Below are 24,463 nucleotides of genomic sequence, written 5' to 3' on the forward strand. Positions count from 1 at the left end.
CATAGTTCATAGCTTCTCTGAGTTCTTCAAGCCCCTTTGCCACGGCAAGGCAGTGATCCATGAAGGGGAGAGTTTCCTGTAGGTAGAGCATTTAAACCATTAGTCATAAGTACACAGTAGGAGAACTATGTGGCAAAACCAGTATCCATAAGAAGGCTTGCTGGGCAGACAAGCCTATGTGCCGGGGGTATAGCTCAGCGGTAGAGCATTTGACTGCAGATCAAGAGGTCCCTGGTTCAAGTCCGGGTGCCCCCTCTTTTTAGCGGAATTTGTTTCTGGTTTGCCACCTCCTCACTTTCTCCAATAGCTTGTGGTGGGTAACCTGGTAGACGGGTTTAAGGAAATAGAGGCTGCAACCATTTTATGCGCGTCCCAATATGTGCACAACCCTGCACATTGCTCCAAACCCAGATGTGACCCGTCCCCATTTTTTAAAGGGGCTGGTGAGGAGGTGCAGCTGGTTCTGCCTTGATCTCCCAGCTTCCCAGCATTGCAGACCACTGCTGTTTCCTGAGAGAGAGAGGTGGCAGGTATCTTGGCGCATTGCATGGCCCATGAACATTTGATCAGTATGTAGTGGCACAGTGTAGGAAAGTGGTGTCTCATGTTCATTCCCCCAACGGCTGAAAGAAAGAAGCCTGTGTATTAAATGGCAGGCTTTTTTCTCTTGCTTCCAACAGCAGCAGGGCAGGAGGACGAAGGGGAGAATTACTATCTCCCCCCTCATTCCTCTCCTCCCCACCAGTGACAGGAGGAATTTGAGATGCTGCTTACTATTGCCTGCCTCCCTCAGCTGCCAGGTTCCTGTCCTCTTCTCACACTGCAGTTCATGGGGCCACCTGTTGGTGACCATTCAAATTGCTGTGTGGTGACATCCTTAAAATTTTACTATATACAGTACTATGAAAAAAGATTAGTGGTGGTAAAAAAAACAACATTCCCTGCCTTTACTGATCTTCCCCAGCCATGTGCCACTAGAAGAAGTTCAGGTAGTGTTCTCACATGTAATAATCACTTTGCAGGGGATTGTTGTTGGGCCTAAAGCTGCGGCCTCCGTGCGAGTTGACTCTGCTCTAGAACACTTTGCAAGATTTGCGGGACGCGGGTTGTGCTGTGGGTTAAACCACAGAGCCTAGGACTTGCCAATCAGAAGGTCGGCGGTTCGGACTTCCGGGTTGGCGCCATCGCCGAATGGCGGACTCCCTCCGAGCTCGGCAGGGGCTGGGTCCACCGCATCGGCGACGCGGGGACCCTCAAAAACCATGGGCGCTGAAACCCATGGACATGGTGACTCGGCTGGCACCTTTTGCGCCTCCCCGACCCGCGAAGGAGCCTTTTTAAAGGCTGCGGAGCGGGTGACGGGGTGGTGGTGCTTTGAGTCCTTCGCTTCCCCTGCCGAGCGAAGCCGCATGCCATTCGACGGAGAGCGCTGACTTCTTCTATTGAAAATCTGGACTTAAAAGAATAACCCGTGAGTAATCGGAACCTGGACTAAAAAGGGGGATAAATTTTTTTAAAAAATTCGGAGCGAGCGGGGGAGGCGCAAAAAGGAAGTCAGCCCCCCCCTGTTGTAGAAGAGTTAAAGCAAAGGATTTGACAACTAAGATCGAGTGCAACCCTATTTTGACAAAGTTATTAACTTCGCGAGGGAAAATCATAAGACTGAGCTGGAGGAGAAAGCTGGAATTGAATTAAAAAGCAACCCCCCCCCCCCCGGAACCCTGGGAGCGATTTGTGAGAGCGCCGGGAGAAGAGAAATAGAGGTTTTGACAGCTGTCAAAGAGCTGTCAAAGCGGAAGAATAAAATAGAGATCTTTGTTACGAGGACTTTGCCGGTTACATTTGTTATAAATTGGATACAAATTGTTACAAACAAGGAATAACAAGTTATTTTGACTGGTGGACGTGATCTGGAAGGGAATTTAGTTATTGCAATCCACCTAGAGGAGCCGAGGGACATTACAAGTATTGTTGGCGTGGAATTTGACCAGAACTTTCTATCTCCTGGGAAACTGCAGAAATGGAACACTATTTTGTCTACAGAGGTCTACGCACTAAAGGAGACAATAGATTTATCTATTGAAGAATGAAAAGGACTTGACGTAATGTTTTGTTCTTGAATAACAAGCCTCTGCAGAGGAATTAGAAGCTTTTGGAATTGGAACATTTGTGCAGGAGAGCAGGGAAAAAGGGAAAAAAAAAAAAGGAGTGAGATCAACAAGAACAACAAAAATAATAAGAACTGGACAAAGTTGGAAGTGGGAACATTTGGGACATCCAGATTTGACAGGTTTAAAGGAATAAAATTGGAGCTTTCACCCCTAGATATAAAAATCTGGATGGAAGAAATGGGCCTTTTTTGAGACAGACTCCTTCCAAGATTGGACATTCGAAACTAAAGATGACTGGGAAAGGACTATGGTTTAGAGAGATGTGGGAACTCCAGGAAGATATCAGACGTCGAGGAACATTGGGAAAGCAACCGGGAAAGGGGGGAGGGAAATTTGGAATCCAAAGGGCGTAAAATTATTTTTTATTTATTTTTCTTCTATTGTAATCTGTATTGCATATTAAAGGGGGGAACTCGCGGAAGGGAACAGGTCGATTTTAGGGGATGGGAAAATATTTTTAAAATTGAGTCAATGGTAATAAGTTTAAATTTGGGATAAGAATTTGTTGAATTTTTTTTTTTGTTTATTTGTAAGAATTGGAATACAGGAGGGGGAGGGGAGGGGAAGTCGTGAAAAGATGTTATTGGGAAAAAGATTTTATGGAAAATCTTAATAAATATCATTTAAAAAAAAAAAAAGAAGGTCGGCGGTTCGAATCCCCGCGACGGGGTGAACTCCCGTTGCTCGGTCCCTGCTCCTGCCAACCTAGCAGTTCGAAAGCACACCAAAGTGCAAGTAGATAAATAGGTACCGCTCTGGTAGGAAGGTAAACGGCGTTTCCATGTGCTGCTCTTGTTCGCCAGAAGCGGCTCAGTCATGCTGGCCACATGAGCTGTGCGCCGGCTCCCTCGGCCAATAAAGCAAGACGAGCGCCGCAACCCCAGAGTCGGTCACGACTGGACCTAATGGTCAGGGGTCCCTTTACCTTTTACTATTCCGCAGTAGAAAGCTTGATGTGGAATGAGTTGCCTGTAGGTAGGGCGTTTAAAACCATTAGTCAAAAGTGCATGGTAGAAAACTATGTGGCAAAACTGGTATCCATAAGAAGGCTTCCTGGGCAGACATGCCTATGTGCCGGGGGTATAGCTCAGCGGTAGAGCATTTGACTGCAGATCAAGAGGTCCCTGGTTCAAGTCCGGGTGCCCCCTCTTTTTTAGAGGAATGTATTTCCAGGTGTTGCCAGCACCTTGTTTTCTGCAATAGCTTGCAGTGGGAAGCCTCATAGATAGGTTTAGTGGAATACGATGTAACTGAGACAGTGCCCCTGCTCACCTTGCTCACCATCCCCACCCATCCACTACCCCCTGCCAAACCTGTCGGCATGCAGAGGGCCGGTTGGACCATCTCCTTCCAGTCTTTCCGGTGCAAAGACCATCGCCTCTGCTCCGACATAAATCAGCGACCTGGGCTTCAAAGCCAGGGCACGCTATCAGCTGATAGAACTGCGCACACAGAATAGGCGTGAGGCTTGTGGAAGCATACTACAACTACAGATTTATTAATCATAAATCAGGACAAAGAAACATGTCGTATCTCTCTCATGTCGTCTCAGAGAGAAACAAAAGCAAAAGCTATACACACAACGGAAGTTCCCAGCATACTGTGCTGGAATGTAAACAGACATGTGACACGTAACAATCCCATGTCTGTTCCTTAAGGTGGAATGGAAGTGTCAACAAAACCCACCACTCCTTGCAAATTCCCCTCCTTTTATACCTCACCAACATTCCATATCCATTTGTTTTGTTTAGTCGTTTAGTCGTGTCCAACTCTTCGTGACCCCCTGGACCATAGCACGCCAGGCACTCCTGTCTTCCACTGCCTCCCGCAGTTTGGTCAAACTCATGCTGGTAGCTTCAAGAACACTGTACAACCATCTCGTCCTCTGTTGTCCCTTCTCCTTGTGCCCTCCATCTTTCCCAGCATCAGGTTCTTTTCCAGGGAGTGTTCTCTACTCATGAGGTGGCCAAAGTACTGGAGCCTCAGCTTCAGGATCTGTCCTTCCAGTGAGCACTCAGGGCTTATTTCCTTCAGAATGGAGAGGTTTGATCTTCTTGCAGTCCATGGGACTCTCAAGAGTCTCCTCCAGAACCATAATTCAAAAGTATCAATTCTTTGGCGATCAGCCTTCTTTGTGGTCCAGCTCTCACTTCCATACATCACTACTGGGAATGCCATAGCTTTAACTATATGGACCTATGTTGGCAAGGTGATGTCTCTGCTTTATAAGATGCTGTCTAGGTTTGTCATCACCTTTCTCCCAAGAAGCAGGCGTCTTTTAATTTCGTGTCTGCTGTCACCATCTGCAGTGATCATAGTTCATCCAATCTACCAGCCGTCTTCTGACATGTAGTTGTAGCTGCTGAGGCAGTTCAGGGCAAGCTCCATTACTCTGTCTACTTTCCAACACCGCAGATCGATGCTGTTGACCAAAAGCGGGCATGTGGCATAGACCAATACGACGGTCTTGCCACCACACAGATATGTCAAGCTCCCTGCATGCCCCACAGCCAGCATTCAGTGACTTCTCACCTTCATTGCCCCTACTACTGAGAGAAGGAAGCCTGCAATTCAAGATCCAGAGGTTTTCCCCTATCAGTTTCTGTGGCAGTGCGGGGTCCTCTCCTCACCCCACCAGTTGTGGTCGCAGGGGGAGCATGGCGCAGCTTAGACCTTCCTCTTTTCACTGCATGCCGCTGCTGCTGGCGGAGGAAGAGGGGAAGGGAGAAAGCTGTGAGGAGGGGGCAGCAGCAGCAGGCTCAGTCTGTCCTGCCTATTCCTCTGTGTCTTGCCTGGACTACACCCTGACAGCCTGCCTGAGCTGCCCACCTGCTCTTGTTTTCACACTGCCGTTTGTGTGGCCCTCTGCTGGTGGCCATATAAACTGCAGCCTGATGACAGCCTTACAATTTGATATATACTAAGACAGAAGAGGGGACGCAGGTGGCGCTGTGGGTTAAAGCCTCAGCGCCTAGGACTTGCCGATCGAAAGGTCGGCGGTTCGAATCCCTGCGGCGGGGTGCGCTCCCGCTGCTCGGTCCCAGCGCCTGCCAACCTAGCAGTTTGAAAGCACCTGCGGGTGCAAGTAGATAAATAGGGACCGCTTACCAGCGGGAAGGTAAACGGCGTTTCCGTGTGCGGCTCTGGCTCGCCAGAGCAGCTTCGTCACGCTGGCCACGTGACCCGGAAGTGTCTCCGGACAGCACTGGCCCCTGGCCTCTTAAGTGAGATGGGCGCACAACCCCAGAGTCTGTCAAGACTGGCCCGTACGGGCAGGGGTACCTTTACCTTTACCTTTAAGACAGAAGAAGATCAGAGTTTCCTGTAGGTAGAGCATTTAAAGCCATTAGTCATAAGTACAAGTCCGGGTGCCCCCTCTTTTTAGAGGAATTTGTTTCTGGTTTGCCACCATCCTGCTTTCTCCAATAACTTGTGGTGGGTATCATGGTTTTCATGAACAGTGGTATAAAATAAGATCAGTGGTGGCACAGAGATGGCTTCTCCACATTTAGCTCAGTGGTAGAGAATTTGACTGCAGATCAAGTCTGCAGATCAAAATGGTAGTAGGACTTAATTTATGATGTAAATAAACCTGTTTATAGAAAGATACGGGACATATCTGGTGCCCTTACATAGATTTCTTAGTGATTAAAAACCTGTGCTCTGGTATTTGACTTCTGATCAAGGAGTCTTGGTTCTAATCTGGTGCTACCAGCTCTCTCTTTTGTATTTAGCATAATTATAGTTTTGTGAATTTTACAACACCACCATTAAACATTACCTGGGCAATGTAATAATTATTCCTAATTGAATAGTTAAATTCAAAATTCTAAAGAGAGGCTGAGAAGGTACATGGGTTTAAAATTGTATTTATACTAGCTCAGCTATGTTGTGAGCTGATCAGTAAAGGCTTTACCCCCTTGAAAAGTAAGGTATAAATACAGTCCTTAAAAACATGTCTCTTTGTTCAAAAAATCTCTCTGTGTGGAAATAAAAACAACCGTTTTCCTCACTCTTCTGGTGAGTTTTGAAGGAAAGTGTGATTCTGCTCTCTGAAGCTCTGAAACACATAGTTGCACATAAAGCACAGATAAGCTTTGTTTCCCAAACTTTCTAGATCTGAATCACACTTCCCTGCTCCTGAATTATAACTGGAGGCATGCTTCACTGGGGGCCAGATCCAGCCCAATCGCCTTCTAAATCCGGCCCGTGGACAGTCCGGGAATCAGCATGTTTTTACATGAGTAGAATGTGTCCTTTTATTTAAAATGCATCTCTGGGTTATTTGTGGGGCCTGTCTGATGTTTTTACCTAAGTAGAATGTGTGCTTTTATTTAAAATGCATCTCTGGGTTATTTGTGGGGCATAGGAATTCATTCATCCCCCCCAAAAAAATATAGTCTGGCCCCCACAAGGTCTGAGGGACAGTGGCTGAAAAAGGCCCATGGCTGAAAAAGGTTGCTGACCTCTGCTTCACTCTCACACTGAAAAATAATTACTTTTTCTAAAAAGTATAAAAATAATAAGGATCACCCAGCTTAGCTTGATGGAGAGCTCCTGAGAAATTGGAAGCTTTCTTCCTCAATCTTTTCCCCCTTTTGGTTGGTCAGTCATAATAACAAAGGCAATGATTTTATTAAGTAGGGAATCTATTTTAGCGTGTTTAAAGGGGTATTGTGCAGCCCAGGACCCGTGGTGCATGAATGCTGGAGCTTGAGGTTTCTCTATGAAGCGTTTAACCTAAGATTTTATTTTTATCTCTCCCTCATGTAGGTTTGCTGCAAAGCTCATTGCTGGCGTGTTGGATTTCAAGGCAAAGATTGACCAGTGAGTATTCTGGACTGACATAATCGGGAAGTACAGAGAGAGTGTCACATGCAGGACACAACCTGCTGGTGTGAGATGTAAACATAGGGTATCTTCAGGTGTGTGTGTGAGAGGAGAGTCTACTGTTTCAGGGCGCTATTGGGTGTGCATTAGACAGCTATGGCTGTTGCCACTGGCAACCTCAGGACTGGATTACTGCAACATACTCAATGTGGGGCTTCCCTTGGGCTTAACCCAGAAGAATTTAGTACCTCGGCTGTACAACCAGGCAAACAAACAAAGAAAAACCTCACTTAGATAAATTAAAACCAAGGGGAGGAGAAATACATTAAAAGGATCTTGCCCGCTTCTAAAAGGCCACAGATTAAACTTTAAACTAAGTCCAAAGGCCTGGTTCTAGAGGGAAGATTTTGCCTGGCACCTAAAGATATATAATGATGGCACCAGCCGAGCCTCCCTAGGGAGAGGATTCCTCAAGTGGGGAGCCACTGCAGAAAAGGCCCTGTTCTCGTGTTGCCATCCTCTGGACCTCTCATGGAGGAGGCACACATAAAAGGCCCTCAGAGGATGATTGCAGGGCTGGGTCAGTTCCTTGAGGTCCTTTTAACATTTAAAGCCCAAACAACTTGAGACCTGGGTATATCTCAGGGATTGCCTTGCCCCGTACATCCCTGCCTGGAAACTGCTCCTAATAATGTGGTACTGCTGAGAGTACTCCGTGTCTCAGAGGTGAGCTTCGTATGCAGCAAAAGAGGGGGGCTTTTAGTGTTGCAACTCCAACCCTCTGGAATGGGTTACCAGCTGAAATTAGGCATTTCAATATTTAGTTGACTACTGAAGACATTTTTGTTCAAAGAAGCGTTTTCCCAAGGGGTGACCCAGTCACTTATGGAGCAACTGTGTAGCTGAAAGAAAAAAATGTCCTGTTGTTCTTAGAACTTGTAAAGATGGCTGTATCATTTTTAAAGGTAAAAAGGTAAAGGTACCCCTGCCCGTACGGGCCAGTCTTGACAGACTCTGGGGTTGTGCGCCCATCTCACTTAAGAGGCCAGGGGCCAGCGCTGTCCGGAGACACTTCCGGGTCACGTGGCCAGCGTGACATTGCTGCTCTGGCCAGAGCCAGAGCCAGAGCCGCACACGGAAACGCCGTTTACCTTCCCGCTGGTAAGCGGTCCCTATTTATCTACTTGTACCTGGAGGTGCTTTCGAACTGCTAGGTTGGCAGGCGCTGGGACCGAGCAGCGGGAGCGCACCCCGCCGCAGGGATTCGAACCGCCGACCTTTCGATCGGCAAGCCCTAGGCGCTGAGGCTTTAACCCACAGCGCCACCTGCGTCCCTGTATCATTTTTAGTGTTTTCCAAAATGGCTTTTTGGAACTTGGTGTTTCATTCTACTTCTTTCCTTTGCCCTGCTTCGGCGGCTTTCTGCTGTGAAATGCTCTATAAATTTATTAAATAAAATAATAAGTGTTCCTCAAGAGCATATATGTGACGATAAAGGCTAACGCGTATATTGTGGCATAAGCTTTTGTGGACCGTCTTGTCTAAAACACACCCCATATCACCTCTACTGCCCAAAGCAGCAGCAACAACCTTACAGATTGAGATTTGAAGGGCATTGACTTGTTTATCCCCCTTTCCCCCCTTCATGCCAGCCAGACCCTGTTAGTCGAATATTCCCGAGGCTACCCTCTCTGTATGGAGCAATATTCCCGCATCTTTGCCTCGTGCAGACTTCCAGGGCCGAAACACGATTCCGTCTTGCTGCCTCCACCTGGCCGAAGACCCCCCACCTACATCACGGTAGTCCGCAACTTCCAGGTAACTATCACTGTCCCGCTATACAGTGGTACCTTGGGTTACAGATGCTTCAGGTTACAGACTCCGCTAACCCAGAAATAGTACCTCGGGTTAAGAACTTTGCTTCAGGAGAGAACAAAAATCACGTGGCGGCAGCGGGAGGCTGTTCTTAACCTGAAACTGTTCTTAACCTGAAGCACCACTTTAGCTAATGGGGCCTCCCGCTGCCGCCGCACGATTTCTGTTCTCACCCTGAAATAAGGTTCTTAACCCGAGATACTACTTCCAGGTTAGCAGAGTCTGTAACCTGAAGCGTCTGTAACCCGAGGTACCACTGTTTATATTGTTTCCCAGTAAGTTTAAACCTTGCTACAAGACATTGCTTTTTATGTCTCCTGCAGTTCTTCCAACTTGAAGTGTACAACAGCGACGGGACGCCTCTCACCGTCGACCAGCTGCACTGGCAGCTCCAGCGAATCCGTGCGCAGTCTTGGAAAACCGATAAGGAGCCCCTGGGAGTGCTGACTAGTGACCACCGACACACGTGGGGACAGGCCTACACCACGCTCATGAGAGGTATCTCTTTCTGTGCATGCTGTAGGGAGACTGGGTCAGCTATAGAATTATTATTATTATTATTATTAACACCCTACCCATCTGGCTGGTTTCCTCAGCCACTCTGGGCAGCTCCCAACAGAATATTAAAAACACAATAAAACATCAAACATTAAAAACTTTCCTAAACAGGACTGCCTTCAGGTGTCTTCTAAAAGTCAGATAGCTGTTTATTTCCTTGACATCTGATGGGAGGGTGTTCCACAGGGCGGGCGCCATTACCGAGAAGGCCCTCTGCCTGGTTCCCTGAAAACTCACTTCTCGCAGTGAGGGAACTGCCAGAAGGCCCTTGGCACTGGACCTCAGTGTCGGGGCTGATGGGGATGGAGATGCTCCTTCAGGTATACTGGGCCAAGGCTGCTTAGGGCTTTAAAGGTCAGCACCAGCACTTTGAATTGTGCTTGGAAACGTACTGGGAGCCAATGTAGGTCTTTCAGGACCGGTGTTGTATGGTCTCGGTGGCTACTGCCCATCACCAGTCCAGCTGCCGCATTCTGGATTAGTTGTAGTTTCCAGGTCACCTTCAAAGGTAGCCCCACGTAGAGCGCATTGCAGTAGTCCAAGCGGGAGATAACCAGAGCATGCACCACTCTGGCGAGGCAGTCCGCAGGCAGGTAGGGTCTCAGCCTGCGTACCAGATGGAGCTGGTAAACAGCTGCCCTGGACACAGAATTGACCTGTGCCTCCATGGACAGCTGTGAGTCCAAAATGACTCCCAGGCTGCGCACCTGGTCCTTCAGGGGCACAGTTACCTCATTCAGGACCAGGGAGTCCCTCACACCTGCAAGTGACAGCATTCTTTTAATCCAGTTTTCCGAGACCTCCCCAGTGTTAACGCTTAACCGTGGAGGTTAATAAAGTTAGCCAGGGGTCAAGCATTAATGTCTACACCAGTGTGGAGAGCACTCTCTGGTGGGCTGCTTCTTCAAAACAACGCATTGGTCAGCTTTCGAGCGCAATGCTCCTTCTCTGCTGCACCGCAGGGCTGGCATAACTTTCGTGTTTTGCTTTCCTCTCCCTCCTTGCCACCAGACAAGCTGAACCGGGATTCGGCCCGTGCCATTCAGCGCAGCCTCTTCACCGTCTGCTTGGACGCTCCCGTCCTGAAAGTATCGGATGCGCTAGCGAGCAGCCGCCTGGCAGCACAGATGCTGCATGGCGGAGGCAGCTACTCAAATAGCGGCAATCGCTGGTTCGACAAGACTCTGCAGGTGAGGACGACTTCAGGGTAAAGGGGGGGGGTTCTACTCCTTTTGAAAGCCTGGAGGAGGCACCGCCGCTGTGGGCAGACTAGAGGTGTTTGGAAAGTGGGGGTCTCTCTCTCCCCACCCCCGCCACCCCCATGTCTTGGTTCAGGTAGGGAAGGGCTCACAAGGCAGAGCATCTATAAAGGTAAAGGTACCCCTGCCCGTACGGGCCAGTCTTGACAGACTCTGGGGTTGTGCGCCCATCTCACTTAAGAGGCCAGGGGCCAGCGCTGTCCGGAGACACTTCCGGGTCACGTGGCCAGCGTGACATCGCTGCTCTGGCGAGCCAGAGCCACACACGGAAACGCCGTTTACCTTCCCGCTGGTAAGCAGTCCCTATTTATCTACTTGCACCTGGAGGTGCTTTCGAACTGCTAGGTTGGCAGGCGCTGGGACCGAGCAGCGGGAGCGCACCCCGCCGCAGGGATTCGAACCGCCGACCTTTCGATCGGCAAGTCCTAGGCACTGAGACTTTAACCCACAGCGCCACCTATAGGGCACCACATAAAAGGGTAGCTTTATTTTTGTCGTGCTTTTTTTGGAGAGGGAGGGAAGCAACTAAGGCTCCTTCTGCACTGTACATTAAAAGCAGTATCATCCCAGTCTTGGCTTCCTCCAAAGAATCTTGGAAATGGCATACCCAGTATTTCTCCAATGAAAATAAAGGTAAAGATAAAGGGACCCCTGACCATTAGGTCCAGTTGTGACCGACTCTGGGGTTACAGCGCTCATCTCGCTTTATTGGCCGAGGGAGCTGGCATACACAGGTCATGTGGCCAGCATGACTAAGTTGCTTCTGACGAACCAGAGCAGCGCACGGAGACGCCGTTTACCTTCCCGCCGGAGCAGTACCTATTTATCTACTTCACTTTGAGGTGCTTTCGAACTGCTAGGTTGGCAGGAGCAGGGACCAAGCAACGGGAGCTCACCCCTCCTGGGGATTCGAACCACTGACCTTCTGATCAGCAAGTCCTAGGCTCTGTGGTTTAACCCACAGCACCACCTGCGTCCCACTCCAATGAAAATAGGGACGTCCTATTCCATTATTCTTATTCTTCTTATTATTACCCTGCCCATCTGACTGGGTTGCCCTTCTGTATGCTCTTGGCTCTCTCCTGTAAAATACTCAGCATTTTGGGGACACCCTAAGCAAAGGCTGTCCTTAAATAAATGCAGAAGCAAGCAGGATAGAATTGGATCGTTGCTTTTGTGGTTCTTATGGGGAAACATAGCCCGTCAGATGCATGGCCAGAGTGGTTTGGTATGAGGAAACCCAAGCCTTTTTAAAGGTGTACTACACTATTTCCACTTGGTGTCATCACATTTATTTAATGCTTTTCTAGCCTTCCATTAGGGGCGCAGGTGGCACTGTGGGTTAAGCCACAGAACTTACGACTTGCCGATCGAAAGGTCAGAGGTTCAAATCCCCGCGACGGGGTGAGCTCCCATTGCTCGGTCCCTGCTCCTGCCAACCTAGCAGTTCGAAAGCACCTCAAAGTGCTAGTAGATAAATAGGTAAGGGAAGGTAAACGGCGTTTCCGTGCGCTGCTCTGATTCACCAGAAGCGGCTTAGTCATGCTGGCCACATCACCTGGAAGCTGTACGCCGGCTCCCTCAGCCAGTAAAGCGAGATGAGCGCCAGAACCCCAGAGTCGTCCGTGACTGGACCTAATGGTCAGGGGTCCCTTTACCTTTATCCTTCCATTGTCCTCCCTGCTGAGTGTTCAAGGGGACAGTGGAGGCGAAATAAGAAGTTGGCTCTGACCTGGCAATCGCTCTGGCTCCAGCCACTGTTGCATACCCTCCAACATTTCTCCGATGACAGTAGGGACGTTGTATTCCATAATAACAATAACAATAATAATTTTATTATTTGTACCCCGTCCATCTGACTGGGTTTCCCCCAGCCATTCTGGGCAGCTTCCAACATATATGAAAACATAATAAAACATTAAACATAAACAACTTCCTATACAGGGCTGCCTTCAGATATCTTCTAAAGGTTGTAGTGTTACTTATCTCCTTGGCTCGTGGGTTGCATAGCTCCATACCCTCCAACATTTCTCTGATGAAAACAGGGATGTCCTACCATACCTTGCAATAGTTCTCTGGTGAAAATGGAGACGTCCTAACGAAAAGCAGGACATTCTGGGATCAAATCAGAAACTGGGATAGCTCCTGTAAATCCAGGACTGTCCCTGGAAAATAGGGACACTTGGAGGGTATAGAATGGTAGTTTGTTAAGGGTGATGAGCGTTGTTGACACACACACAAACACCCCATTCACAATCCTACAGTTACTGGAGTTCCCTAGGAAGAGGGATGGACTATTGAACAGTGCTGGACACTGTAGAAAACCATGACTGTTTAACGCAGGATGATACTGCATTAAACGTAAATTGTAGATGTGGCCAAGAGGAACAACATCATTAATGCCATTAGGAAAATGTACATGTGTGGGGAGAGGAAAAGCCTTCTTCTCTTGGAATGTATGGAGGAACTGGAAATAGGTAGAAAATACATGGGTGGTGCTGTGGTCTAAAACCACTGAGCCTCTTGGGCTTGCTGATCGGAAGGTCAGAGGTTCGAATCCCCACGACAGGGTGAGCTCCCATTGCTCGGTCCCTTCTCCTGCCAACGTAGCAGTTCAAAAGCATGTCAGAGTGCAAGTAGATAAATAGATACCGCTCTGGCAGGAAGGTAAATGGCATTTCTGTGTGCTGCTCTGGTTTCCAGAAGAGGCTTAGTCATGCTGGCCACATGACCCAGAAAAACTGTCTGCAGACAAATGTCGGCTCCTTTGGCCAGTAAAGCGAGATGAGCGCCACAAACCCAGAGTCGTTCACTGGACTTCACTGGACTTCACTGTCAGGGGTCCTTTACCTTTATATTTACCTATTCTTTATCCCAGGGGTGGGGAAACTTTTTCATCCCTTGTAGGAAACCTTATCTGGACTGTGTACCAGAAGTGGGCAAGGCCAGGATCCAAAATAGGTGTTGACAATGTAGATAATAAAAAATTGCCCGTTGTGACTCATTGAGCAAAGGAGATGAAACCTCTGGCCTTTCAGATGTTGTTGGACCCTGACTTTCATCAACCCCAAGCAGCAAGGCCAATAGTCAGGGAATTGTAGTCCGGAATAGTTGATGGGAATTGTAGTCCGGAAACATCCCAAGGGGGCAGAGTTTCCTCACCTCTGTTTCAAGATGGAAGCTCTCATAAGTCCTTTCTGTCTATCACACCCTCTCTCTCTTTGTCTTTTCCTTCCACATGCTTGCCTTCTCTTGCTCCCCACCCCATTCTCCCAGTTTATTGTGGGAGAAGATGGCTCCTGTGGGGTGCTTTATGAACAAGCCGTTGCTGAAGGACCACCAATCGCCACCATCATAGACCACGTCCTTGACTACTGGTAATGCCCTCACCGGGAGAGCGGAAGGGATGTGGGGCTCATCAGATTCAGGTCCAGGAGAAGGCTTTGTGCAGTGGCGATACTGAGGAAGAGACAAACATATTTCTGTTTTAAAAAATTGTTCTAAGGATGTTGGGTGCTCAAGCTCTCTCAAAAATTACTGTGAGGAAGTTTAGGAGCCTTAATATATAGCACTCTTTGTCCATGGAGTTTTCTTGGCAGGGATACTGGAGTGGCTTGCCGGTTCCTCCTCCAGGTGGATCACTTTTGGTCAAAACTCTCCACTATGACCTGTCCATCTTGGGTGCCCTGCTCGGCATAGTTCATAGCCTCTCTGAGTTATTCAAGCCCCTTCGCCATGGCAAGGCAGTGATCTATGAAGGGGGATCACTGCCTATATAGCAGGAAGACAGGAGTGCCTGGCGTGCTCTGGTCCATGGGGTCACGAAGAGTCGGACACAATTAAACAACAACAAAACAATATATAGCAGGAGTAGGGAGGAGTAGGCACTGCTAGAGATGTAAAGGTCTGGAAGTAAAAACAGAAAAACTGGGGGAGATTGTTAAAGGGTCCTCAGAGGGCAGCTCTTGAGTTTCATATGAAAATGAATAAATATTGCATGCCCAGCACTGGTTCCTCTTTTGTCGAAAGCTGCTCTGTGCAAGGGGAGAACTTCCTGTGTTCTTCAACACTGGGAGGCAGATGAAAGATGGGAGTTGGAACTTCCTGTTTTGAGAAAGCCTTTTTTAAACTTTTTTTTTTTTTTTGTCCATTATGCAATGATCTGAGGAACTCACAGTCCTGGCTACATTTGAACATACTTCATATAGACATCAGTTTTGTGTGTATACCAGTCTGGATATTTGGAAGGTTTATAGTACCCTATATGCTGAATTTAAGATGTTATTGACGGTGCTTGTATTCATAATGTGAACTGGGCTTCTCCTGGGATGCCAATGGGATCTGAAGTCCCAGCAATATCGGGAGTTTGTCTCGCTATCAAACGTGGGTCTTTAACCCATCACTTTCTTTTTAATGCATTTTTTCCTCTCTCTCTCTCTCTCTCCTCCCCAAATGCCAGCAAAGATCCTGTCCCAGTCCGCGCCCCACTGATACCTCTGCAGCTGCCCAAAAAGCTCTACTTCTGTTTCACTCCAGAAATCAAACGCGACATCGAACACGCCAAACAGAACCTGGACATGTGAGTGTGTGTGTGTGTGTTTGAGAGTGGTGTCCCAATCAGAGTGGGATTTGGGCAGAAGGAGGAAAACCACAGCCAAATTGGAGACAATGCTGTGGTCTCATTCTTGCGTGTTTCCTAGTGTGAAAACCAGGTCCATCTTGCTCCTTGTGTTGGGTTTTCATTCAGAGCTCCCTGCAACAGAGAACACAGTGATTCTTGTTTCTCCCCATTAAGCCTTGTCTCTCAGCTTCCAAGTCGCAGAGACCTGGTTGTCGCAAGGGGAGCAGAGTGTTCTTTTGTACCAAACAGATGTTTTTTAGGGGCAGGTTGAGATGAGGTTAAGCCGGAGCGAGGGAGGCTGGCGCTGTACAGTGTGTCCCTCTGTTTGCTATCCGCCACCTCCATTTGCATATGAAAGGGAAGCTGCAACTTACCAGAGATGTGCAACAGAGGCCTCTTAGGAACACAGGAAGCAGCCCTCTTCCACGAGAAAAGAAGAATCCACGGTTGGATTAGGCCAAAGGCCTATCTAGTCCGCCATCCTGTTTTGAAAGGCACCAAACAAATGCTCACGGGAAGCTCACAGGCAGGAGCTGAGCGTGCTCTCCCCAGTATTCAGAAGGTGGTTTATCATATCCTAAGACCTCCGGGTATAGGGCGGTATATAAATTCAATAAAAATAAAATAAAATCATGGATAGCCTTACCCTCCATGAATTTGTCTAATCCTCTTTCCAAGCCATCCAACTTGGCCATCGCTGCCTTTTATGGGAGCAACTACCATTGTTTAACTATGTGCTGTGTGAAAAAAGTGTTCCCCCCGTCCCGTTCCGAATCTTCCCACATTCAGCTTCCTCGGATGTCTCTGAATTCTAATGTTATGAGAAAGGGGCAAAAAAACATCTTCCTATTGACATCTTGCCGATCGAAAGGTCGGCGGTTCGAATCCCTGCGGCGGGGTGCGCTCCCGCTGCTCGGTCCCAGCGCCTGCCAACCTAGCAGTTCGAAAGCACCTCCAGGTGCAAGTAGATAAATAGGGACCGCTTACCAGCGGGAAGGTAAACGGCGTTTCCGTGTGCGGCTCTGGCTCGCCAGAGCAGCGATGTCACGCTGGCCACGTGACCCGGAAGTGTCTCCGGACAGCGCTGGCCCCTGGCCTCTTAAGTGAGATGGGCGCACAACCCCAGAGTCTGTCAAGACTGGCCCGTACGGGCAGGGGTACCTTTACCTTTACCTTTTTATTGACATCTCCCCTCCCTCCCCTCCCCACTTACTTTCCTCCGCCCCCCCCCCAACTCATACATGCCCGTTGATCATTTTGGGTCATTCCCATGTCCAGTTGTTGTCCATCTAGTCTACCAGCATTGTGTTGCCTGGATAGCAGTGGCTCTCAGGGTCTTGGGCTGCTATAGGCAAAACCTGGTCCCAAAGGGTTCAGAGCTTTGAAGTTTAGTACCAGAAACCCTAGGGATGCAGGTGGCGCTGTGGGTTAAACCACAGAGCCTAGGACTTGCCAATCAGAAGGTCGGCGGTTCGAATCCCCGCGACGGGGTGAGCTCCCGTTGCTCGGTCCCTGCTCCTGCCAACCTAGGAGTTCGAAAGCACGTCAAAGTACAAGTAGATAAATAGGTACTGCTCCAGCGGGAAGGTAAACGGGGTTTCCGTGCGCTGCTCTGGTTCGCCAGAAGCGGCTTAGTCATGCTGGCCACATGACCAGGAAGCTGCAATCCCAGAGTCGGTCACGACTGGGCCTAATGGTTGGGGGTCCCTTTACTTTTACCAGAAACCCTGTGAGTTCTGGGTGCAGAAACAGCACAACTGATGCAAAATTCTAGTGGCGGAATTTTGCACTGAGTGAAGATTCTATCATGCTGCACTGTGGCATTTAAGCTGGCCTTGGAAGATGGTAGGATAAGGTACATAGTTTCTGGCATTGCAAGGGGGTGTGTGGTCACGCAGGCAGGCTGTAAGCTGCAGTTGAGGGTTGTTGGCTAATCAGTCTGTCTCCTTTTTCTCTTTTATCACAGACTCATCACCGACCTGGACATCAGCTGTTTCACTTACTGCGGGTTTGGCAAGGAGCTTCTCAAACGCCTTAGGCTGAGCCCAGACTCTGTCCTGCAGGTGGCACTGCAGCTAGCCTATTACAGGTGAGGTGACTGCCTTGACAGGTAAAGGTAAAGGGACCCCTGACCATTAGGTCCAGTCATGGCTGACTCTGGGGTTGCAGCGCTCATCTCGCTTTATTGGCCAAGAGAGCCGGCGTACAGCTTCCGGGTCATGTGGCCAGCATGACTAAGCCGCATCTGGCGAACCAGAGCAGCGCACGGAAACGCCGTTTACCTTCCCTCCGGAGTGGTACCTATTTATGTACTTGCACTTTGATGTGCTTTCGAACTGCTAGCTGGGCAGGAGCAGGGACCGAGCAACAGGAGCTCACCCCGTCACGGGGATTCGAACCGATGACCTTCTGATCGGCAAGCCCTAGGCTCTGTGGTTTAACCCACAGCACCACCCGTGTCCCTTGACAGGTAGAATTATAGAATTGTAGAGCTGGAAAGGGACCCTTGAGGTTCATTTAATCCCAACTAGCTGTCTCAAACGGGGATTGATCCTGCAATCTTGGCGTGATCAGCACCACGCTCAGACAGACTTGAGCTATCCAGGAGTGAAGCCGGCTTTAGGGAATGTTAAGCAGAAGGTGCTGTATTGTTTTTCCCCCAGGAAGAGGTGCAAGTTGGCATCAGACCAGTTAAGGCTAAACGGAAGAATGTGCTTTTGTATATGTGGAATTGCTCATCTGAGGAAGGGCAGGTTGTGTGCATTGCGCAGAAGGGCTGTGTGTTTGTGTCGTTGTGCCTGACTGCTGTGCCTTCCTTAGGGCACATGGGGAGCTGTGCGCAACTGCCGAGTCGGCCTCTCTCCGTCGCTTCCACCGCGGCCGGACGGAGACCATTCGCTCCACTACCTCTGCCGCGCTGGCCTTTGTCCGAGCTATGGCTGACGACGACTGTCAGGTATCCAGCCCCTGCTTCCTAAGGAGGCTTGCAAGGACAAGAGTGGGTTCATCGAGGACTGGGGAAAATTCACTGACTATCTGAAAAATGTATGTGAGGTGCAAACAACGCTAGTGGGGTTTCAAGAAGCACTGTAAAACTTTAAGAGGTATTGTTGAAAGAAAATAGAAAAGGGAGGGAAGACTAATGGCAATGCATTTAAAGGAATGTGTATCGAAGGGCAAATACGGATGATTACCAGAGAAGCTGAAGGAAGACCAAAAAGAGTATTTTGTGAAAATCGGTTAAAATTTGGATTGTATGATTATATTGGAAAATTAATAAAAAATAATTATAAAAAAGAAAGAAAGGACAAGAGTGGACCGCAGTAACTTTGAATATGATGAGCTGTGGCTAGAGTGTTGAACCAGGACCTGGGCAAGGCTGTCAACTTTTCCCTTTTCTTGTGAGGAATCCTATTCAGAATAAGGGAATTTCCCTTAAAAAAAAGGAAACGTTGATAGCTATGCACCTGGGAGACTAGGCCTCACTCACACCATTCATTTCAAGCCCTATTATATAACCCATCATCAATGGCCATGGCTTCTGGCCCTCTCAGAGAGAGAACCAATGGGAAGTGTAGTTTGCTAAGGGTGCTGAGAGGAGACCCCTCTTCCCCTCACAGAACTACAATTCCCAGAGTTCCCTGCAAAGAGAGATGGATTGTCAGGTGATTCCACTGCCTTGAATTTGGGGAGTTGGGGTGGCTTGGAGAGAGGGCATCTCTGTGGCAGACCCTAAGTTGTGGAATCCCCACCCCAGATGTGCATCTGACACCTTCATTATGTAGTAGTGGTAATAATAGTAATAATAATAATAATAATAATAATAATAATAATAATAATAATAATAATTGTTATGTAGTGAGGTTTCACCCTGGGCCAGCAGGGGGATACTGTAGATCGTTTTCACTCAGGCCTGTAGATAGTTTTCACTCAGGTCCACGTCAGTTATTTTAGGCGGGAAACCCTGGGTTGTTGTTGCTACAATGTTGACAGCCGGCTGCCTATAAAAGCAGGCCGGCTGAGCTGTTTGCTAGTCAGTTCTATTCCAGCTTACAAAATATAGAGCTGCTTTGGAGAAACCGCTGTGTCGTAATAATAAAAATAAATAAATAAATCATGTGTACCCTGTCCATTCTAGACAGCCTCACAAAAAAATATAGAAACGCAGTAAAAACCGTACGAAGTTTTGCAAAAGACACCCCCTTCTTCACCCCTGACCTTTGACATCCAAGATACATATACATATATTTAGGTCCCAGTCTATTCACTTGACTACAATTTACTTGGTGAATTGTGTTTTTTTTTTTTTTTGTTTTTATTATTGTTTGTTTTTATTATTGAATTGTGTTTTTTTTTGTTTGTTTTTATTATTGTAAGCCACCCTGCAATTTCATGGTGAAGGGCGGATAAGAAATCTAATGCATTGGATAGTATATTCAACTAAATTTTATGCAGAGTAGACGTGTTCAAATGAATGGACCTAACTTAGTTACATTCATTAATTTCAAGGCGGGTCTGTTCTGAGTATAACCTAGTAATAACTACAGTGGTTCCTCAGGTTACAGACGCTTCAGGTTACAGACTCCGCTAACCCAGAAATAGTACCTTGGGTTAAGAACTTTACCTCAGGATGAGAACAGAAATTGTGCATGGCGGCAGCGGGAGGCCCCATTAGCTAAAGTGGTACCTCAGGTTAAGAACAGTTTCAGGTTAAGAACGGACCTCTGGAATGAATTACCGTATTTTTCTTTTCCCCCTCCAAAAATGAAGGGGAAATCTGTGTGCGTCCTATGGGGCAAATACAGGCTTTCGCTGAAGCTTGGAGAGCGAGAGAGGTCGGTGCGCACCGACCCCTCTCACTCTCTAGGCTTCAGGAAGCTATCCGTAAGCCTGGGGAGCCCACGGGAGTTCCCGCAGGCTCCCTAGGCTGCGGATAGCAGCCTGCTGTCCGGCGTGCGGGCGCCCTGAAGCAGAGCGCCCCGCGCTTCGGGCAGACATTGGCCAGCCCCCACAAGCTCGGGGGACAGCGGGGAGGCGGAGCGCCGCCATACCGCTGTTCCCCAACCTGGTTTGGTTTCCCTGACCTGGTTTTGGGGAGAAAAAGGGGGGAAATTTCCTTTATTCCCCCCCCCAAAAACTAGGTGCGTCCTATGGGACAAAAAATACGGTAAGTTCTTAACCCAAGGTACCACTGTAATGATAATAATGTCAATAGGCAAATACCACCTATTATTATTATTATTATTATTATTATTATTATTATTATTATTTGTGTGAGAGAGACTTGGAACTTCCTGCCTTCCTTCTGTGATCCATTGATCCATTTCCTCCACTTCTGCACACTAGGCTCCGGAAAGATTGTCTTTGCTGAAGAAAGCAGTCGAGGTTCACAGCACCCTCACAGAGCAGGTAACAAAATCCCCTGTACAGCAGTCGCTTGGTTGCATAAAGAATAGACACAGGAAGCACTTACGTACTGCCGACTCTTACAGCTCACTTTGAATGACTAATTTCCCCTCTCTGCTTTTCCTCTGACCCTTTCCTTCTCTTTGTGCGACTTGTATTTTTATTTAGCCTGCAAGACCGTTGCCATGCATGCGCTCTCTTTCTTTAACTGATGTGAGCGGCAGTGGGATACACAAATCGTCTGAAAAGTGAGATTACAAAAATGTAAACAACAAACAAGGGACTCAGTGAGGAGTTCTGCAGGACTTGTGTCTTCCTGTTGGTAGCGAATGGGAAGCTCATTGTTGGAAATTCTGCTACAAGTCAAAATGGCAGCAGGATTCTTCCTTTAAAAACACATAAAGTGTGTTTCTTGTTGGGAACCAATCTGGCACTGAGTGAAAGAAGGCCTGATTTTGTGTGCGTTAAAAAAGAAAAGAAAACCCTGCTACATGTAGGCCCGAGCCCTGCGGAACTGCAGGTGACAATTAGGGCGTAATTAGATGAAGCAGTCAATCTTTGACTGGATCCCTTCTTACCGTATTTGAAAAGAACAAAAAGGGTTTGGTGGGTGGGAGCAAGGGGGAAAGGAATTTAGACCAGCTCCACAGTGCTACAGGAAATGTGTTTAAATTATTTTGCCTGTGCTGTTTTTCTGATTTGATTTCTTCTCCGCACCCTTTCCAAAAGATTGTAGGTTGTGAATCTCCAACTGTGACATCTTAGATAAATTTAAAGCTCCTCTTGACACCCTGTGATGATATGGTGGTGGTTGCAGGAGAAGCTGTTTTTAGGTGGGTGGAACGAACAGCACAATAGCAGCCCGTAGTGACAGAGCACAGGTATTGCAACACCAAGGAAAGTGCGGAGGAAAACCATGGTTTGCCTTGTCCCGAGTCCAGGCTCCTTTTTTAAGAAAACAAGAGCCCACAGGTATCAAGCTATAGAAATATAAGTGTACACCATTGTTGGATAAGCAAGCTCACCATTCCTTCTCTAGCTGCGTCTGGAATGCATGCAAGCTTTGGGGGTGCTTTGGAACAGCGTCATCACGAAGTCTGCTTCCCATTGAGCCCTGGGAAATCCTCTGTCCTCTTGATTCTCTTGCAGGCTCTGGCTGGGCAAGGCATCGACCGCCATTTGCTGGGAATGAAGCTGGAGGCCATTGCCGATGGCTTCCGGGTGCCAGAGCTTTTCATGGACACTTCCTACGCTGTGGCGTCTCACTGGAAACTTTCCACAGGACAGGTAGAGCTTGCTAGGCCTCCACATTCCTGTGTAGCTGAAGATCAGAGTCCTTTACGTCTTCCGTTCATCCTCCTGAGAGCCAGTATGGTGTAGTGGTTAAGAGCGGTGGACTCGTAATCTGGTGAACCGGGTTCGCTTCCCCGCTCCTCTACATGCAGCTGCTGGGTGACCTTGGGTCAGTCACACTTCTTTGAAGTCTCTCAGCCCCACTCACCTCACAGAGTGTTTGTTGTGGGGGAGGAAGGGAAAGGAGAATGTGAGCCGCTTTGAGACTCCTTCGGGTAGTGATAAAGCGGGATATCAAATCTAAACTCTTCTTCTTCTTTGAGTCCCTAATTATATGTCCCAATGACATTTATTTATAAAAATACTTATGTACAGCAACCAGTGGTTCCCATCATCCCTGACCACTGGTCCTGCTAGCTAGGGATGATGGGAGTTGTAGTCCAAAAACAGCTGGAGGCTCAAGTTTGGGAAACACTGGTCTACACTGACTGGCAGTGGCTCTCCAAGGTTTCAAACTGGGCTCTGTCCCAACCCTACCCAGGGAGGCTAAGGATTCAACCTGGGACCTTTTGCATGAAAAATATGTGTCATACCATGGAGCCGTGGCCCTTGTGTTGTGACTTTTCAAGCGCCTCCTCACACGTGAACCTCCTTGGTTGCCAAGGCCTTCTGGAAAAATTCTGCTCTGGGTTTCATTCTTAGAATCAGTGGGTGTGCAGAACAGGGCCTTGCCAGTGATGGCACCATGAAAAAACAAAACACCACCTCAATTCTTATTACAATTTAGTCATACCTTTTCCTTATGGAGCTTGAGGCAACATTTAAGATTCTCTTCCCTTCCTCCCCTTGTTCTAACCAATATTGTGAAGAAGGTTCAGTTGAGAGGAAGTGGTCAAACATCACCTAGTTAGCTTCATGGCTGAGTGAGAATTTGAATCTGGTGCTCCTCCGACACAAGACTTTTCCTGCACCAAGTGGAAAAAAACATGTTTGTTCTACCGGACAGACTTATGAATCGGAGTGTTGCTACTGAGGCTGGTGCTTACTAGTGAAGACCTTTGTTTGTTTGTTTTACTTCCTTTGTGGTTTGTGGAATATTGTTGTTTATGTCATTCCTCGGTGCAGTATACCTGAAGGAGCGTCTCCACCCCCATCGTTCTGCCCGGACACTGAGGTCCAGTGCTGAGGGCCTTCTGGCGGTTCCCTCACTGCGAGAAGCCAAGTTACAGGGAACCAGGCAGAGGGCCTTCTTGGTAGTGGCACCCGCCCTGTGGAACGCCCTCCCACCAGATGTCAAAGAGAAAAACAACTACCAGACTTTTAGAAGACATCTGAAGGCAGCCCTGTTCAGGGAATCTTTTAATGTTGAATAGGTTATTGTATTTTAATGTTCTGTTGGAAGCCGCCTAGAGTGGCTGGGGAAACCCAGCCAGATGGGTGGGGTATAAATAATAAATTATTATTATTCTCATCATCATCATCATCATCATCATCTTAATGTGGAAAAACAGCTAGTACTTTAAAGAAAAAGAAGTAACAAGGGATGGTGATGATCTGCTGATCACATTTTATTTTTTCTCCCTCAGGTAGCTGCCCGCACGGATTGTGTGATGTGCTACGGGCCACTGGTCCCCGATGGCTATGCTGTCTGCTACAACCCTCTGCCTACCCATGTTAACTTTGCTGTCACTGCCTTCAATTGTTGCCAGGAGACCAATGCTGAGCACCTGGCTGGTAGCATCCAGAAGGCCCTGGATGATGTGGGAGCTTTGCTGGGGAACTGGGGAGTTGGGAGCGATCAAAGGCAACCTTGAGAAGACACTCCATACCTCGACATTTCCTCACCTTGGACCCGAGAGAAGATCTTCTCTGCCTCAGGCCAACGCTTTACCACCCATCATTCCAAACACCTCAGGCCAAAAATCTGTGCTCTACTACCCCTTTGTGCCAAAGCTTGTTATCCTCTAGGCTTTCCTTATCCAGAATGCCCTTTGTAACACTCCAGAGAGGGGAAAGCAGCTTTTTTTCCTACACAGTCTTAATTCGAAGCCAAATCTAATTTATTTCCACGTGGAATAATGAAATAAATGATTCTTTCAGGAAAATGCTTGTCTTTTATGTTTGGGGAGGAATGAAAAAGAACATGGCAGACACACATGCATGGTGCGGTTCAGCAGTGTTGAAGAAATGGATCAACTGTCTGTAGGCTCACAGGCATAGCTGTCCACTTACAGATTTGAAAATAAGGGATCAGCAGCCAAAATAAGGGATTTTCCAAGCACAGGTATGTTCAGCTTCTGAGCCCCTCCGAGCCAAAGGCAGAAAGCCCAGCCAACAGCCAAACAAAGCCTCAAGCGGTGGTTCCCACAGCACGGCAACCCGGCAAAGGGGATGCAGCAAGAAAAACCACTGTCACCTCTCCACTGGGAAGTGCTGAGGAAAGGCGAGTC

General features: G+C 48.1%; 1 protein-coding gene across 1 annotated transcript in view; it reads left to right on the plus strand.

The window, feature by feature from the left end:
* LOC307208494 (carnitine O-acetyltransferase-like) overlaps nucleotides 1-24,118 on the plus strand; it is a 49,488-nt gene extending 25,370 nt beyond the window's left edge. The window contains exons 4-14 of the mRNA XM_079963122.1: nucleotides 6,945-6,998; nucleotides 8,654-8,819; nucleotides 9,200-9,374; nucleotides 10,446-10,624; nucleotides 13,970-14,070; nucleotides 15,153-15,272; nucleotides 17,281-17,403; nucleotides 18,135-18,270; nucleotides 20,661-20,723; nucleotides 21,870-22,007; nucleotides 23,600-24,118. Of these exons, the coding sequence (XP_079819248.1) occupies nucleotides 6,945-6,998; nucleotides 8,654-8,819; nucleotides 9,200-9,374; nucleotides 10,446-10,624; nucleotides 13,970-14,070; nucleotides 15,153-15,272; nucleotides 17,281-17,403; nucleotides 18,135-18,270; nucleotides 20,661-20,723; nucleotides 21,870-22,007; nucleotides 23,600-23,827 (1,483 nt within the window). The 3' untranslated portion in view covers nucleotides 23,828-24,118. The remainder of the gene's footprint in view (nucleotides 1-6,944; nucleotides 6,999-8,653; nucleotides 8,820-9,199; nucleotides 9,375-10,445; nucleotides 10,625-13,969; nucleotides 14,071-15,152; nucleotides 15,273-17,280; nucleotides 17,404-18,134; nucleotides 18,271-20,660; nucleotides 20,724-21,869; nucleotides 22,008-23,599) is intronic.
* The last annotated feature ends 345 nt before the right edge of the window (nucleotides 24,119-24,463 follow it).

Source organism: Podarcis cretensis, assembly GCF_951804945.1.
Source record: "Podarcis cretensis genome assembly, chromosome: 2".
In the NCBI taxonomy this organism is placed as follows: Eukaryota; Metazoa; Chordata; class Lepidosauria; order Squamata; family Lacertidae; genus Podarcis; species Podarcis cretensis.